Source organism: Nicotiana tabacum, chromosome 4 (assembly GCF_000715075.1).
Source record: "Nicotiana tabacum cultivar K326 chromosome 4, ASM71507v2, whole genome shotgun sequence".
Lineage (NCBI taxonomy): Eukaryota > Viridiplantae > Streptophyta > Magnoliopsida > Solanales > Solanaceae > Nicotiana > Nicotiana tabacum.
Window position 1 is genome coordinate 73,492,324 of NC_134083.1, and position 18,607 is coordinate 73,510,930.

General features: G+C 35.8%; 1 protein-coding gene across 1 annotated transcript; it reads right to left on the reverse strand.

The window, feature by feature from the left end:
- Window positions 1-1,218: 1,218 nt before the first annotated feature.
- LOC142179980 (uncharacterized) lies at window positions 1,219-2,070 on the reverse strand. Its single transcript, XM_075250888.1, has 2 exons — window positions 1,648-2,070; window positions 1,219-1,305 (listed from the first exon to the last, which is right to left on the reverse strand). Exons 1-2 carry the CDS (start codon window positions 2,068-2,070, stop codon window positions 1,219-1,221), a joined length of 510 nt encoding a protein of 169 aa, XP_075106989.1.
- Window positions 2,071-18,607: the final 16,537 nt, after the last annotated feature.

An 18,607-nucleotide genomic window follows, 5' to 3' on the forward strand; every position in this document is an offset into this window, starting at 1 on the left:
ATTACCCTTTTTAGCGGAAATGGAAAGCTACTCTAACAAATTTACACTACCGCGCCGCACGCCATTTATAGGCATAATTTGCACTGTCGCGCCGCCCCATGCGACGCGACTGTGCATTTTTCTTAGAGTGAGTTCGCTTCTCCAATTTTTGACATCCGGACTTGGTCCTCGACCCCCGAACGCGATTGCAGTTTAATCTCTTGGGCTTATACTCAGACTTCAAAGCTCCAAATAACTCAAATTTGCTCCGCAACATCCAAGTAACTCGGAATCACTCCTGCACGGCATAAAACATACAATAAGTGCAAAACACTACTAATTAAAGCTCAACACAAGTAAAGTGCAGTGAATTAGAGTTCAATAAGCTACTAAAATACGAGATTATAGCCTACCATCAGCCATCAACTTTCATTTTCCTCTTAAAGATCATTTCGAACTTAAAGGCTTATTTCCTAGAGGAAGATCAACTAATTCCCATGTATGGTTATCCAAAATTGATTGAATCTCACTATTGACTGCCTCTTTCCAAAATGCTGAATCAGAAGATGACATGGCTGCTTTGAAAGTTTGAGGCTCATTTTCAAGCAAGAATGTCACGAAATCTTATCCAAAGGAAGTAGATGTTCTTTGACGTTTGCTACGCCTTGGATCCTATTCACTTGGAGTATTTTCCTTTGGTTCTTCCTGTGGTCATTTAGGTTTTTCACTTGACGACTCGCATTCAGTTTTATACGGATAGATGTTTTCAAAGAATTCAGCATTATCTGATTCAATTACTGCATTAACATGAATTTTGAGATTATCAGATTTATGAACCAAAAACTGACATGCTTTACTGTTTGTAGCATATCCAATAAAAACACAATCCACAGTTTTTGGTCCGATTTTTACCATTTTGGGTAAAGGTACTTGTACCTTTGCTAAACACCCCCACACTTTGAAATATTTCAAGTTGAGTTTTTTTTCTTTCCATTTTTCATATGGAATAGATTGCATTTTGTTGTGGGGTACTCTGTTGAGTATTCGGTTAGCTGTAAGGATAGCTTCCCCCCACAAACTTTATGGTAAGCCAGAACTTATTAATAAATCATTCATCATTTCCTTTAATGTCCGGTTTTTCCTTTCCGCAATTTTATTGGATTGAGGTGTGTAAGAGCCAGTAGTTTGATGGATAATTCCATATTCTGAACATATTTCTGCAAAAGAAGATTCGTATTCTCAACCCCTATCACTTCTAACCATTTTAATCTTCAATTGATTCTCTACTTTATTCGTGTATTGCTTAAATACTTCAATTGCTTCGTCCTTACCATTAAGCAAATAAACATAACAATATCGAGTACAATCGTCAATAAAAGTTATAAAATACTTTTTTCCACCACGAGATGGTGTTGACTTCATATCACAAATGTCAGTATGAATTAAGTCTAAACGATTTGAATTCCTTTCAACAGACTTATAAGGATGTTTGACAAACTTAGATTCAGAACATATTTGCCATTTAGATTAAACAGACATATCATTCTTGCTTACTACAACTTTGTCAGATACAAATACACATTTGAATCCATTTTTAACAAGTAAAAAAGTTAAAACTAAATTTTTCCTAATAGTAGGAACATAAAGAACGTTGTTAAGCGTTAATACCTTGCCAGAAGTCATCTTCAGGAATATCTTTCCATAGCCCTCAATCTTGGCTGTTGCAGTATTTCCCATGGAAAACTCTTCTTCAGGACCAGTAGTAGAGTAAGTCGCAAATGCTTCTTTGATAGCACAAGCATGTCGAGTGGTTCCAGAGTCAATCCACCACTCTTTCGGATTTTCAACTAAGTTGCATTCCGAAAGCATTGCACACAGATCATCTATGTCATCATTATTATCCACTATGTTGGTCTGTCCCTTTTTCTTGTCGTTTTTCGGGAGACGACAGTCAGGGACTTTGTGACCAGCTTTTCCACAATTATAGCAGTTGCCCTTGAATTTTTTCTTGTTCCGCTCCTTAGTCTGTACAGAAGACCTCTTCCTCTTCTTACTTTTTGGAGCAACCTCTTCAGCGATATTCGTTCCCATAATCGTTAAATTTCCATGAGACTTCTTCTCAGCTATTTTGTTATCTTCTTCAATCTTGAGGTGAATAACAAGATCTTCCAACTTTATTTCTGTGCGCTTGCGCTTTAGATAATTTTTGAAATCTCTCTACGAAGGAGGCAACTTTTCAATCATTGCAGATACTTGAAATGCTTCATTCACTACCATACCTTCAGCAATAAGGTCGTAAAAAATAAGTTGAAGCTCTTGAACTTGGGTTCCAACTGTTTTGCTATCTATCATTTTATAGTCAAGAAACTTGGCAACCACAAACTTTTTTATGCATCTTCAGTCTTGTACTTCTTCTCAAGTGTATCCCATAGTTCTTTCAAAATATTCATAGCACTGTAGATATTCTACAAATCATCCTCCAAAGCACTTAGCATGTAGTTTTTGCAAAGAAAATCTGTCTGTTTCCACGCCTCAACAATCATAAAATTTTTATTGTCTAGCATGTCGGCGGCAGGCACTGGAAGGTCTTCACTGGTGAATTTCTGCATATCAAGCGTGGTAAGCCAAAAGAACACCCTTTGTTGCTATCCTTTGAAGTTGTCTCCAGAAAATTTCCGTAGTTTTTCGGTTGGTGGCACAACAGTTCGGCTTGACGAAGCTATCGTCGTTGCCGTAACAGTCGCAGAAGAATTTTCATTTTCAATTGCCATTTCTCACTGTCAACAACAGAACAGTACAGTTAATGGCAAAAAAATAAAATAGTAAACAGTACTGTAACAGTACGCTTAATAAACAAAAAATGAAGTTTTTATATACTATTTCACAAGCAAACGATGAAGTTTTTATATTTTTCAAATCATTTCTGAATTTTAATACACCAATGAAGTTTTTATATCTTCAAATCAGAAATACAAAAATTCAAAAGGAGTAGAAAAACACAAAGGTTTTAATCTCGAGAAAACAGAATACAGATTAAAGTATAAAAATTAAATTTCTTAAGATTTTTATTCACTATGTATTAAACTATAATATTATAAAACAGTAAATTTCTCTAACATAAAACAGAAACAAGAAAAATAGTAGTAAGACAGAAACTGGAAATAGTTATAAACCATAATCAAAAAATAATTTTCGGAATGAAATCGAGCCCACTGAATACACAGTGTATCCTTAAGAAAATTATTCCCCTCAAGTATCCGAGGTTTGGAATTTATCCTCTCAGGATAGAACGATTTAACTCACTAGTGTATCGGTACCTAAAACTCAGATGAACTGTGAACCATTTAATGGCTGTAAATCATATTGAAATTTATTCATGCAAAAGAATAAGAAAAAGTTCAGAAAATTTTGTAAGGAAAAATTCTAGGATCAGAAGCAAATTTATAGCCATTTTCTGGCATTGTTTCTGAAAGTTTGTAACCTTTCACAAACTATAGTCAATCCCAACAATAATTATAGTCAATTTTCTTCTCTTACTTTATTTCCATCTTTAAGAACCAAGACTAGACCCCCTTTTCTCCTTAACCTTCCCACATGTTCTGCATTTTTTTTTTTCTAATTTGGAGATGTTCAATAATGGACTAACAATTATGAGTAAATCAATTCTTGTATTATATGTAATTCAATTCTAAAATGGAACTAACTCATATTACTGGTGAATAAATAGTGTTTTTGGGAGAGGACAATATGCTGCATTCAAGCCTTCAACCAAATGGTGCTAGATATGGGACTTGTGACAAGAAGAAAATACGTCGTAAAAAGCACGAAGGAGAACAATCGATTATCAAGTATGTAAAGAAAGCAATATAAACTATACAGATCTTGAAGAAGGGAGAGAGATGAGTGGAAAGTTTTTTGGCTGAAAGTTCTAAGGGATATGAAGAAGGAAGAATATAAAGAGAGGAGGAAAATTAAGAAGAGAAGGACTTGGTATGAGTTCTCTGAGTGGGAAATTAACTATAGTTAAGACTAAATAGATCATGTTCGTTAAAACTATATCATGACCGTGTCAAAATATGAATGCCCCATTAAACGTTACTGGAAGAAAATTTACGAGACAGAATCTTAATAACCCATCAATTTTGGGCGAAGATTTGTGTTGGATGAACTTTTGAGAAAAATACTTTGGAAAATATTCGTGTTAAATGTGATGTATTGGTTTTCTAAAAGCTTGTCGGTTCAGTTTTATTCAATTTTTAAGTATTGTTGCTTTGTTGATTTTTGAAAATTCTGTTATTTTCTAGAAACTAACGAGCTCAAATTCTTGCATTAACGGCAAAGTTAGCATATTCAGCCAAAGAGTGTGAATAGTCATGTTATGTTTTCTTTTTCATAGTTAATATGTGAATATGGAAGGCTGAAGTAGATAACAATGATCACGACGTCATAAGAACTCTAATTCGTAGCACTACAATTTTATAACATTTCAATACGAGAGTAATGTATAGGTAGTCGCCAAAGCAACTTAACCTGGGAAGTATTTTTAAGAAGATGATAATAATCACAACAATAACAATAACAAAAAAAAAAAACATCCAATATGAAAATTGAAAATTCCATTTCATTCCTAGTCCTTTTTTGGTTTGTGTAGATGATTGAACAAACCATTTTGAGGGCACGAGTTTGCCTTAGTCTGTACCCTTTTGTGGCACTCCCTAGCTGCTTTTGCTTATTCTTGAAAGAAAAAGAAGTTAACTTGTCCAAAGATGTAGAACATTTGTAAAAATTTGACGCATCCTCCTATTTGGTAGCTCACATTTAATTTGTACCTATTTTAAAAAAATAATAATTAGTACCCAAAAATTAGTACCCAAAGTACAAACAACTTCAGGCTTTTTCATCCTCCCCTCCTTCTTAGTCGCTGTGAAAAGAAAGGTAATGTTGAATTTATATAGTATTTGTGAGCACGTTTTAAGGTGGTTTATGATTTTTACAAAAGTACGCTGCTGTGTCGCTCATTTCTTTGTTATTGCTTAGGTTTCTTCTTGTACTTCTTAATTGCGAAATGAGTTTGTTAGATTTATTGTTATTTTGACAAATTGATGATTGGAGTTTTTCTTTATGATATTCGAAAGTTATGTTAAATTTGAGATCATTTGGAGGAGATTTAAGTGTTGAATCATGTATTTGATTGTTGAAATTCGAAGAACAAATTTTTGTTTCTAGGCAACTTGCACTTCAGACCTATTTAGCTTTAAATGCATGAAAACATTATCCCTAGATACATCTATTCAATTTAATTCTGAATTTATTTCGAATATATGATATATTAATTGTGCTAAAGATTTTCAATCTATTTTCACTAAGTAAGTCCAATAGATTTAAAACTTATTTTTTGCTAAATCAATTACGAAATATTTTTCTAAAATGTCCAATATCTGTTTTACATCTTCGCTACGAAAATATTTAATTTTCATAAGATCTTCTTGGCTGTTATTCAAAAGGTCCAACAATGTATATATATTGGACATTTTGAGGCAATTATAGATCCTGGAAGGCAATTTTGATTGGTCAATAAAAATCGATTTCAATGCTATTTTTTTTTTATGAGTTTAGCCAATTTATCATGAAAGGTAAAAGGGGATAAAGGAACCGTGTGTTGATTATCCTGTAAATATAAGTTGTCTTCCTCCATATGTAAAAAGGGCTTCAGACCTATTTGGCCTTAAGTCTATCTTAAGTGTATTTTTTTTATTTCAGACCTATTTAACGTTAAGTGCATCTTAAGTGTAATTTTTGTGCTATAGGCTTAATTAACCTTAAGTGCATTGCACTTCAGACTTCTTTTTCTTCAACTTCAGACCCGATAAGTCTAAAGTTAATTTAAAATAGGTAGACTTGTAAATTTTTATGCAAAACGGGTATAAGTGCAATATTGACCCCAAAACTGAATACAGAGCAATGGGCTCATTAAGGAAGATGGGCCCGAGTAAGCACAATTTAGCTAGTTTGACTACGCATGCATGGCTAGTTAAGTTATGCTTTAACTAGTAGTAACAACATATATTTATGGAGAAAAATACAACACCTGTCATTTGTGTTCCTTCAATAATTGCCTGTATTCCAGAAATAGATAAGCACTTGTTTAAGCAATTGTCTCGGCGTCCTTGAATGGATGAATAACTCCAACAACTTTAGTAATGTTCTGTGAATAATAAAGCTTTTATTCCAGTCAAAGAAAGAAAATACATTAAACTATAGTTTCTAGTTCATTTAAATTGTGGTTAGTTAATGGAAACATGTTCTAGTATCAGTTCGAAGGGAGTATGTATCTCTTGGTTAACCTAATGCCTAGATTTTGGAAAATAGTTTCTTATTTTACGAGGTATTTGTCTAACACTAATTGTTTATCCTAAGTCTTAAGTTATTCCTCATTTAAATTTGGCAATTTGATGCTCATAATTCGTTCTGTTCTGCATGATTATTCTTCTCCCCTCTCCATTTGGCTCTTGAAAATAGAGATGCATTATGCATATAATTGTAACGATCCGATCAGTCATTTTGAACTTTAGCATTCCGTTAAGTGATTTGAGACTTTGAATAGCTTCATATGATGTATTATGACTTGCGTGTATGGTCGGTTTTAGTTTTCGAATGGTCCAGGATTGATTTGGAAGAATAATTCTCGATTTGGAAGATTTGAGTTGGAAGAGTTGACAAAGGTTTGTCTTTTGGGTAAACGGACTCGGAATCGAGTTTTATGGTTCTGATAGGCTTGTATGGTGATTTTGGACTTGTACGTATGTTCAGATTCGATTTTGAATGTTCCTAGAACGATTCAACACTATTTATCGAAAGTTGGCAATTTGAAGAACTTAAGAGTTCGTAAGTTTGACCAAGAGTTGACTTTGATATTATAGGACTCCAATTGGTGTTCCGAGACTTTGGATAGGTTTATATAGTTGAATTGAACTTGTGTGCAAAGTTTGGAAGTAATCCGAAGTGTTTAAATGTGATTCAGACACTCTTTTAAAAAAATAAAGATTTAACAACTTAAGAGAAATTTTATTCGGTTTGAGTCTCGATTCTTTGTTGTGATGTTCCCGTGGGTGTTTTGAGGCTTTGAATAAGTTTGAATAGAGGAGCTCGAGTGTGTTTTGGATCATTGGTTGAGAAACTAGTTAATTTAAGAATTTGGAGTTTGACCATGGTCAATATCGGATCAAGATGATCTCTTTTCAATATTTTGAATACTCGAGCAGGTTCGTACAATATTTTATGATTGAAATACATATATGATTTGTGTTCGAAAGGTTCCGAATGAGTTTTGGGTACTAAAACAAAGATTTTCTTGTTGCTTGTTTTTTCCCTGGTGTAATAATTACGAAAATGCCATTTATGCCTCTCGAAAATGCAATTTATGTCCCTGAAATTTTTAGACTTTCTTTAAAACTCCAAAATATCATATATCCCTCATTTTAAGGCCAAATTGGGTGATTCAAAAGGCTATCTTGGGTGTAATCTCGCAAGGATTATGTTAGGCTTATCAAATATGAGCTTCAGGGTCATCTAGGATCTAATTCGAGCTGGAACAATTCTTGCAAAATTTACTCACTTTTCTCACAAGATTTCGGAGCTCGGATTTAGGCGATTTTGGAGGAAATTTTCACAATTTGAATTGGGGTAAGTATTTTTTACTCGGATTTGTTTATATTTCATAATTCCAACCTTGAATTTAGTGATTGTTTGATGAATCAAATTGAAGAAATTAGGGATTTTAGTAAAAATATTTCTAAAACATAAATTGATGATTTGAGGATCGATTTGAGGTCAGATTTGGATGAAACACGTACATTTAGACTTGATGTTTGGCTATAATTCCATAGTTTTGTACATTATGTGCCTTGCATTTTACATGCTTTAATGATAAATTATACTTTATTTGTACATAATGGAGTCTATTTTATGTGTAGATAAATTGGAGATGAAAGTAGAGCAAAATGGATACTTAAACATTGAAAGTGTGCTCGAGAATAATGAAAAGGAGAGACCTGGCGAGGCCAGCCTAAGGCCAGGCTGGATCAGGCTTTAACCTGGTGAGGCCAGCCTAAGGCCAGGCTGGACCAGGATTTAGCCTGGCGAGGCCAGCCTAAGGCTAGGCTGAACCAGGCTTTAGCCTGGAGAGGCCAGCCAAATTCCAGGCGTTAGGCTCGCGATGCCAGGCCTGAGGCCAAGTCCAATCCGACTTTTGAAGACTTAATTCGTTCCGGGTTTGACTAAGACTCGGCCCACACGTTTAGGGTTTATTCTACACATATAAATAGACCTAAAAACACCACTTGGAGGGTTTTTTCAGCAGCCACATTTTTGGGCAGCTAGAGGCAAGGAGAGCTGGTGGAATCACCTCTTGGGAGTTAGAATCATCTATTTCTATATCTTTTCATCTTTAATCTGTATTTTAATTATGCAAAATATTTGGGATATTGTTACTGAGTATGAGTATCTAACTTCCTAATATAGGGTTTTGATGGAATCTATTGAAGGATGATTTTCTTGTTATGTTAATATAGATTTGCCGTAGTATTTTCTCTATTTGTTCAACTATATTATTCTTGTGGTTGGTTGAAGGGCCCTCAATTAGCTGTGCCTATTTAGTATGTATTACTCGGGAGAGAGCATATTTAGGTAGTTGTTGAACAACATCACTCTTAAACGTATATGAGGGATCAATACGGAGGTTTAAAGGTGGGTTTAAGGATAACGAAATCTTGGTGTGATCTGAGTGAGCTGTGTTTAATGCTAGCTAGCGTAATTCGGGAGAATATGTCTAGTAAATTATGGTAATTACTCGGGAGAGAGTTACGACAGTTAGAGTGCTCATGAACGGTAGAGAAGATTTAGGCAAATTTATAGGAAATATTGCGGAAAGGATTTCGACAATTGGGGAAATCATACATCTAGACCTCCTTAGTCTTGTCTAGAATTTTATCCATGTTAGTTGATAATTTTACTGCTTTATAATATTTGCTAGTTAATTAGTAAAAAGAAAAATCAAAAATTACTTGAACTTGTGTTTCTTTGCAATATTGAACAAATGTAGCTAAGCCTTAGTTCTCTGTGGGATTCGACTCCGGACTTGTAAACCAGATTATATTTGCAACGACCGCTTAGTCCTTTTTATAAGGCATAGTTGGGCGTGATCAAATTTTAGCGCCGTTGCCGGGGAACTAACGGTGTAGATATAGATGTACATATTGCTAGGTTGCAAGTTTGAATTTTTTTTTCCTTTCTTGTATTTGAATTTTTTTTATTTTTGTTTTACTTGTTGATTTTAGAAACATGGCATCTTGGAATTATGACAGTTTTGATGTTGGTAATTCTACTATTGATCCTCCTTATGCATATTGTGGAGGAAACCACCCATGGCAAAATTATCAAAATATTCTTGAGAGCGAGTTATGTGCACCAACTCAATCTTATGTGTGGAATGTGTGTGATATGTGTGGTGATCAAGATGATCACTTTCATGGTTGTGCTTATATATCTTATCCTCCCCCAACCCCTTACTTTGATGGTTCTACATTTTCATGTGAAGTGAATAAGAACAAAGAATCTTGGGAAGCTGACCTGAAGGAGATCAAAGATATGTTAAATGGCCTCATGGAACAATATGATAAGAAATTATTGCAGATACAAAGGCAAGAGACAACTATTCACAACTTGGAGGTTCAAGCTAATAAACTAATTGAACTTTGTAAAGTGCAACAAGCTTACATTGTGGATAATAGCCACGAAGAGCATGAATGGGCTACAGAAATTGCCATTATAATGGAGGAGTTGAGAGTAGAATTTGACCAAACCAACCAACTAGAATTTGATGATGCCGATGTTGTAGAAGAGATACTAGAGTCAAGCAAGGACATTGAAGATACATATTTAGTTAACTCTAGTGTCATTAGTGTTGAGGATGTAGACAGTCCCAATGTTCATGTAGTTGAACGCATTGGTCCACACTTCAAGTATTTTTCCACATTGTGTTTGGATGATGATATAGAAATAGAGTCATCCAAGCCACTTGAGGAGTCAAGGAATGAGGAACAAGGTGCCTACATTCTGAAATGCTTCTTGCCAGAAAGTCGGGAATACACATCTCATCTAAAGGCCAAGAAGTGCAGAATACTACATTGTTTTATTAGGCCAGTCAGATTCATTCCACCACCCCAGGAGCATGATCATAGAGAAGAATCAAAACTTGGGGTCCAATTCATATGTTCAAAGTGGAGGCAGAAAGTGATTCATGTCGTGCCGCGACATTAAATCAAGCGCTTGTTGGGAGGAAACCCACCTTTACTGCTTTATTTTATTTTTTATTTTTATTTATTATTTTTGTAGTGTCGATTTTTTCTTTTCTAGGAGAATGGAAAGCAAAGCTATTGGAAGGATGCAACAGCAAACCAGATGGTTGGAACTAAGTGTGAGGTACCCGCACGAAGGACCAAGCCTAGGAGAAGTCTGAGTACCCCATGAGTGTCTAGTGCTTCGGTCTTTGGCCTACCAGGGAGTCTCTTTTACCCTCTTATTAGTTATGGTGTGCATTGGGGATAATGCACAATTTTAAGTGTGGGATGAGGAGATTGTCTAGATGACTTTCTATGATATTTTAATTATGTTAGTTTAATTGATTATTTTTTTAGAGAATAGAAATAGAAAAGATTGGACTTTTCCTGATGATGGATCTATTAGACAATTTTCTTAAGGGATTTAAGTCAAAAGAAAAAAGACAAAAAGATTTTATTTTGTTAGGTGGTGTAGCAATTCCCCCTTTGTTTTTCTTTGTACCGCGGTTCTTTTTCAAAGGTTTTGTTTGAACCGGGTGTAGTTAGTTTTATTTTTTTTAGGAATTGGAACCATTGTGCCATGAATTGAATTGAAGCAATATCGCTTAGCTTTGTTATGCCTTGAGAATAGTTAGTACTATGGTTGTGACGCTTAGGCTCGGGTTTTGACTCTCGCAAATGTACCTTAAATCGTAGATTCCTAATTTGCTTAACTGTTTTGACTGGAATGTCGCGATAAAACTAATCCTGAGTGAGTTATGTGCCATGTATGTGTGAGGTTTTTGTATGTATTCTATGCATTGCATTTGATGTCTAGAATTTGCCCCGTGTGTTTGCAAAGCGAGATAGTAGTATTGTTCAGTCTAGGAAATGATATAGGCGTTTCTTTGTTAAGCCAGATATATAAAGTTTACCCACCTAAATGTTATGTATCGTAGTAAACCCAGTTGAGCTTATAATCCTGTTTCTTTGGTAACCACATTACAAGCCGTACCCCTTTGTTTTAATCGATCATATATTTGAATCTTTTCACCTCTCATGAGCACTTGAATTGTTATGAAATTTGTAAAAGTTAAAGTTTGGGGTGGTTGGTTCGAATTTTGTGTAGAACTAATGAAATAAGGAGAAATGTGAACTGTTTTGAAAAAGTATGAGCCACTTGAATTAACAGAGAAAGAAAAAAAATCAGCTATATTGCTGTGAAATATATTCCTTGATAGTGGTGACTCTTGATGTAATTGTGCTTAAAGAAATATGAAGTTAATATAAATTGAAGTGAAGGTGGAATGTTTGGTTTGGCATAAGTATGGGATGTGTGTTAAAGTATATGTATTGAAGTGCTTAAGGGAGGTGTAGTCACTCATATCCAAATGTATCCTACCCGACCCACAGCCTACATTACAACCAATGAAAGTCCTATTTGATCTTAGACTTAATGAACTCGATTAGTAGAGTATTACACTACGGGCAAGCCTATGGTGCATCTTTTGTAGCATATGAATGTTATTTCTGAGAGCGAATGAATTCTTCTTATCTTGAGTTCCTACGGTCTTAAAATTTATTGTGTGTGGAACTAATCTCTTTGATTGGGTGAGGGCACATGATTCATAAAGAAAAGGTAATGTTGTTGACATCCATGTCAGAGTAAGTAAGTGAATTGTGAATAAGGCATGATATTTGTTAGTCGAATCTTGAGGCGAGTATGTCACACTTGTGTGCTTAAACTATATCAAAAATTCTTGGTGTAATGAGTTAGGAGAATTGCTTAATAACGCCGTATCAATAAGTGCAGTTTGATTGCTTGGAGACGAGCATTGTTTAAGTTTGGGGTATTGATGTGTGGCTATAATTTCATAGTTTCGTACATTATGTGCCTTGCATTTTACATGCTTTAATAATAAATTACACTTTATTTGTGCATAATGGAGTCTATTTTATGTGTAGGTGAATTGGATATGAAAGTAGAGCAAAATGGATACTTAAACGTTGAAAGTGTGCTCGAGAACAGTGAAACAGAGAGACCTGGCGAGGCCAGCCTAAGGCCAGGCTGGACCAGGCTTTAGCATGGCGAGGCCAACCTAAGGCTAGGCTGGACCAGGCTTTAGCCTGGCGAGGCCAGCCTAAGGCCAGGCTGAACCAGGCTTTAGCCTGGTGAGGCCAGCCAAATTCCAGGCGTTAGGCTGGCGACGCCAGGCCTGAGGCCAAGTCCAATCCAACTTTTGAAGACTTAATTCATTCCGGGTTTGACTAAGACTCGTCCCACACGTTTAGGGTTTCTTCTACACATATAAATAGACCTAAAACACCACTTGGAGGGTTTTTTCAGCAGCCACGTTTTTGGGCAGCTAGAGGCAAGGAGTGCTGGTGGAATCACCTCTTGGGAGTTAGAATCATCTATTTCTATAGCTTTTCATCTTTACTCTGTATTTTAATTATGAAAAATATTTGTGTTATTGTTACTGAGTATGAGTAGCTAACTTCCTAATCTAGGGTTTTGATGGAATCTATTGAAGGATGATTTTCTTGTTATGTTAATATAGATATGCCGTAGTATTTTCTCTATTTGTTCAACTATATTATTCTTGTAGTTGATTAAAGGGCCCTCAATTAGCTGTGCCTATTTAGTATGTATTACTCGGGAGAGAGTGCATATTTAGGTAGTTGTTGAACAACATCACTCCTAAACGTATATGAGGGATCAATACGGAGGTTTAAAGGTGGGTTTAGGGATAACGAAACCTTGGTGCTATCTGAGTGAGCTGTGCTTAATACTAGCTAGCATAATTATGGAGAATATGTCTAGTAAATTGTGATAATTACTCAGGAGAGAGTTACGACAGTTAGAGTGCTCATGAGCGGTAGAGAAGATTTAGGCAAATTTATAGGAAATGTAGCGGAAAGGATTCCGACAATTGGGAAAATCATCCATCTAGACCTCCTTAGTCTAGTCTAGCATTTTATCCATGTTAGTTGATAATTTTACTGCTTTGTAATATTTGCTAGTTAATTAGTAAAAATAAAAATCAAAAATTACTTGAACTTGTGTTTCTTTGCTATATTGAACAGCTGTAGCTAAGCTTTAGTTCTCTGAGGGATTCGACTCCGGACTTGTAAACCAGATTATATTTGCAACGACCGCTTAGTCCTTTTTATAAGGCATAGTTGGGCGTGATCAAATTTTGGCGCCGTTGCCGGGGAACTAACGGTGTAGATGTAGGTGTACATATTGCTAGGGTGTAAGTTTGAATTTTTTTTTCTTTCTTGTATTTGATTTTTATTTATTTTTGTTTTACTTGTTGATTTTAGAAACATGGCATCTTGGAATTATAATAGTTTTGATGTTGGTAATTCTACTATTGATCCTCCTTATGCATATTGTGGAGGAAATCACCCATGGAAAAATTATCAAAATATTCTTGAGAGCGAGTTATGTGCACCAACTCAATCTTATGTGTGGAATGTGTGTGATATGTGTGGTGGTCAAGATGGTCACTTTTATGGTTGTGCTTATATATTTTATCCTCCCCCAACCCCTTACTTTGATGGTTCTACATTTTCATGTGAAGTGAATAAGAACAAAGAATCTTGGGAAGCTGACCTGAAGGAGATCAAAGATATGTTAAAGGGCCTCATGGAACAATATGATGAGAAATTACTGCAGATACAAAGGCAAGAGATAACTATTCACAACTTGGAGGTTCAAGCTAATAAACTAATTGAACCTTGTAAAGTGCAACAAGCTTACATTGTGGATAATAGCCACGAAGAGCATGAATGGGCTACAGAAATTGCCATTATAATGGAGGAGTTGAGAGTAGAATTTGACCAAACCAACCAACTAGAATTTGATGATGCCGATGTTGTAGAAGAGATACTAGAGTCAAGCAAGGACATTGAAGATACATATTTAGTTAACTCTAGTGTCATTAGTGTTGAGGATGTAGACAGTCCCAATGTTCATATAGTTGAACGCATTGGTCCACACTTCAAGTATTTTTTCACATTGTGTTTGGATGATGATATAGAAATAGAGTCATCCAAGCCACTTGAGGAGTCAAGGAATGAGGAACAAGGCGCCTACATTCTGAAATGCTTCTTGCCAGAAAGTCGGGAATACACATCTCATCTAAAGGCCAAGAAGTGCAGAATACTACATTGTTTTATTAGGCCAGTCAGATTCATTCCACCACCCCAGGAGCATGATCATAGAGAAGAATCAAAACTTGGGGTCCAATTCATATGTTCAAAGTGGAGGCAGAAAGTGATTCGTGTCGTGCCGCGACGTTAAATCAAGCGCTTGTTGGGAGGAAACCCAGCTTTACTGCTTTATTTTATTTTTTATTTTTATTTATTATTTTTGTACTGTCGATTTTTTCTTTTCTAGGAGAATGGAAAGCAAAGCTATTGGAAGGATGCAACAGCAAACCAGATGGTTGGAACTAAGTGTGAGGTACCCGCACGAAGGACCAAGCCTGGGAGAAGTCTGAGTACCCCATGAGTTGCTAGTGCTTCGGTCTTTGGCCTACCAGGGAGTCTCTTTTACCCTCTTATTAGTTATGGTGTGCATTGGGGATAATGCACAATTTTAAGTGTGGGATGAGGAGATTGTCTAGGTGACGTTCTATGCTATTTTAATTATGTTAGTTTAATTATTTTTTTTTAGAGAATAGAAATAGAAAAGATTGGACTTTTCCTGATGATGGATCTATTAGACAATTTTATTAAGTGATTTAAGTCAAAAGAAAAAAGACAAAAAGATTTTATTTTGTTAGGTAGTCTAGCAATTCCCCCTTGGTTTTTCTTTGTACCGCGGTTCTTTTTCAAGGGTTTTGTTTGAAGCGGGTGTAGTTAGTTTTATTTTTTTTTAGGAATAGGAACCATTGTGCCATGAATTGAATTGAAGCAATATCTCTTAGCTTTGTTATGCCTTGAGAATAGTTAGTACTATGGTTGTGACGCTTAGGCTCGGGTTTTGACTATCGCAAATGTACCTTAAATCGTAGATTCCTAATTTGCTTAACTGTTTTGACTGGAATATCGCGATGAAACTAATCCTGAGTGAGTTATGTGCCATGTATGTGTGAGGTTTTTTATGTATTCTATGCATTGCATTTGATGTCTAGAACTTGCCCCGTGTGTTTGTAAAGCGAGATAGAAGTATTGTTCAGTCTAGGAAATGATATAGACGTTTCTTTGTTAAGCCAGATATATAAAGTTTACCCACCTAAATGTTATGTATCGTAGTTAACCCAGTTGAGCCTATAATCCTGTTTCTTTGGTAACCACATTACAAGCCGTACCCCTTTGTTTTAATCGATCATATATTTGAATCTTTTCACCTCTCATGAGCACTTGAATTGTTATGAAATTTGTAAAAGTTAAAGTTTGGGGTGGTTGGTTCGGATTTTGTGTGGAACTAATGAAATAAGGAGAAATATGCACTGTTTTGAAAAAGTATGAGCCACTTGAATTGAAAAAGAAAGAAAAAAATCAGCTATATTGCTCTGAAAAATATTCCTTGATAGTGGTGACTCTTGATGTAATTGTGCTTAAAGAAATATGAAGTTAATAAAAATTGAAGTGAAGGTGGAATGTTTGGTTTGGTATAAGTATGGGATGTGTGTTAAAGTATATGTATTGAAGTGCTTAAGGGAGGTGTAGTCACTCATATCCAAATGTATCCTACCCGACCCGCAGCCTACATTACAACCAATGAAAGTCCTATTTGATCTTAGACTTAATGAACTCGATTAGTAGAGTATTACACTACGGGCAAGCCTATGGTGCATCTTTTGTAGCATATGAATGTTATTTCTGAGAGCGAATGAATTCTTCCTATCTTGAGTTCCTACGGTCTTAAAATTTATTGTGTGTGGAACTAATCTCTTTGATTGGGTGAGGGCACATGATTCATAAAGAAAAGGTAATGTTGTTGACATCCATGTCAGAGTAAGTAAGTGAATTGTGAATAAGGCATGATATTTGTTAGTCGAATCTTGAGGCGAGGATGTCACACTTGTGTGCTTAAACTATTTCAAAAATTCTTGGTGTAATGAGTTAGGAGAATTGCTTAATAACGCCGTATCAATAAGTGCAGTTTGATTGCTTGAAGACGAGCAATGTTTAAGTGTGGGGTATTGATGTGTGGCTATAATTCCATAGTTTCGTACATTATGTGCCTTGCATTTTACATGCTTTAATAATAAATTACACTTTATTTGTGCATAATGGAGTCTATTTTATGTGTAGGTGAATTGGATATGAAAGTAGAGCAAAATGGATACTTAAACGTTGAAAGTGTGCTCGAGAATAATGAAAAGGAGAGACCTGGCGAGGCCAGCCTAAGGCCAGGCTGGATCAGGCTTTAACCTGGTGAGGCCAGCCTAAGGCCAGGCTGGACCAGGATTTAGCCTGGCGAGGCCAGCCTAAGGCCAGGCTGAACCAGGCTTTAGCCTGGCGAGGCCAGCCAAATTCCAGGCGTTAGGCTGGCGACGCCAGGCCTGTGGCCAAGTCCAATCCGACTTTTGAAGACTTAATTCGTTCCGGGTTTGACTAAGACTCGGCCCACACGTTTAGGGTTTCTTCTACACATATAAATAGACCTAAAACACCACATGGAGGGTTTTTTCAGCAGCCACGTTTTTGGGCAGCTAGAGGCAAGGAGAGCTAGTAGAATCACCTCTTGGGAGTTAGAATCATCTATTTCTATAGCTTTTCATCTTTACTCTGTATTTTAATTATGAAAAATATTTGTGATATTGTTACTGAGTATGAGTAGCTAACTTCCTAATCTAGGGTTTTGATGGAATCTATTGAAGGATGATTTTCTTGTTATGTTAATATAGATATGCCGTAGTATTTTCTCTATTTGTTCAACTATATTATTCTTGTAGTTGATTGAAGGGCCCTCAATTAGCTGTGCCTATTTAGTATGTATTACTCGGGAGAGAATGCATATTTAGGTAGTTGTTGAATAACATCACTCCTAAACGTATATGAGGGATCAATACGGAGGTTTAAAGGTGGGTTTAGGGATAACGAAACCTTGGTGCTATCTGAGTGAGCTGTGCTTAATGCTAGCTAGCGCAATTAGGGAGAATATGTCTAGTAAATTGTGATAATTACTCGGGAGAGAGTTACGACAGTTAGAGTGCTCATGAGCGGTAGAGAAGATTTAGGCAAATTTATAGGAAATTTAGCGGAAAGGATTCCGACAATTGGGGAAATCATCCATCTAGACCTCCTTAGTCTAGTTTAGCATTTTATCCATGTTAGTTGATAATTTTACTGCTTTGTAATATTTGCTAGTTAATTAGTAAAAATAAAAATCAAAAATTACTTGAACTTGTGTTTCTTTGCTATATTGAACAGCTGTAGCTAAGCTTTAGTTCTCTGTGGGATTCGACTCTGGACTTGTAAACCAGATTATATTTGCAACGACCGCGTAGTCCTTTTTATAAGGCATAGTTGGGCGTGATCAAATTTTGGCGCCGTTGCCGGGGAACTAACGGTGTAGATGTAGGTGTACATATCGCTAGGTTGCAAGTTTGAATTTTTTTTTTCTTTCTTGTATTTGATTTTTATTTATTTTTGTTTTACTTGTTGATTTTAGAAACATGGCATCTTGGAATTATGACACTTTTGATGTTGGTAATTCTACTATTGATCCTCCTTATGCATATTGTGGAGGAAACCACCCATGGAAAAATTATCAAAATATTCCTGAGAGCGAGTTATGTGCACCAACTCAATCTTATGTGTGGAATGTGTGTGATATGTGTGGTGGTCAAGATGGTCACTTTCATGGTTGTGCTTATATATCTTATCCTCCTCCAACCCCTTACTTTGATGGTTCTACATTTTCATGTGAAGTGAATAAGAACAAAGAATCTTGGGAAGCTGACCTGAAGGAGATCAAAAATATGTTAAAAGGGCCTCATGGAACAATATGATGAGAAATTACTGCAGATACAAAGGCAAGAGACAACTATTCACAACTTGGAGGTTCAAGCTAATAAACTAATTGAACCTTGTAAAGTGCAACAAGCTTACATTGTGGATAATAGCCACGAAGAGCATGAATGGGCTACAGAAATTGCCATTATAATGGAGGAGTTGAGAGTAGAATTTGACCAAACCAACCAACTAGAATTTGATGATGCCGATGTTGTAGAAGAGATACTAGAGTCAAGCAAGGACATTGAAGATACATATTTAGTTAACTCTAGTGTCATTAGTGTTGAGGATGTAGACAGTCCCAATGTTCATGTAGTTGAACGCATTGGTCCACA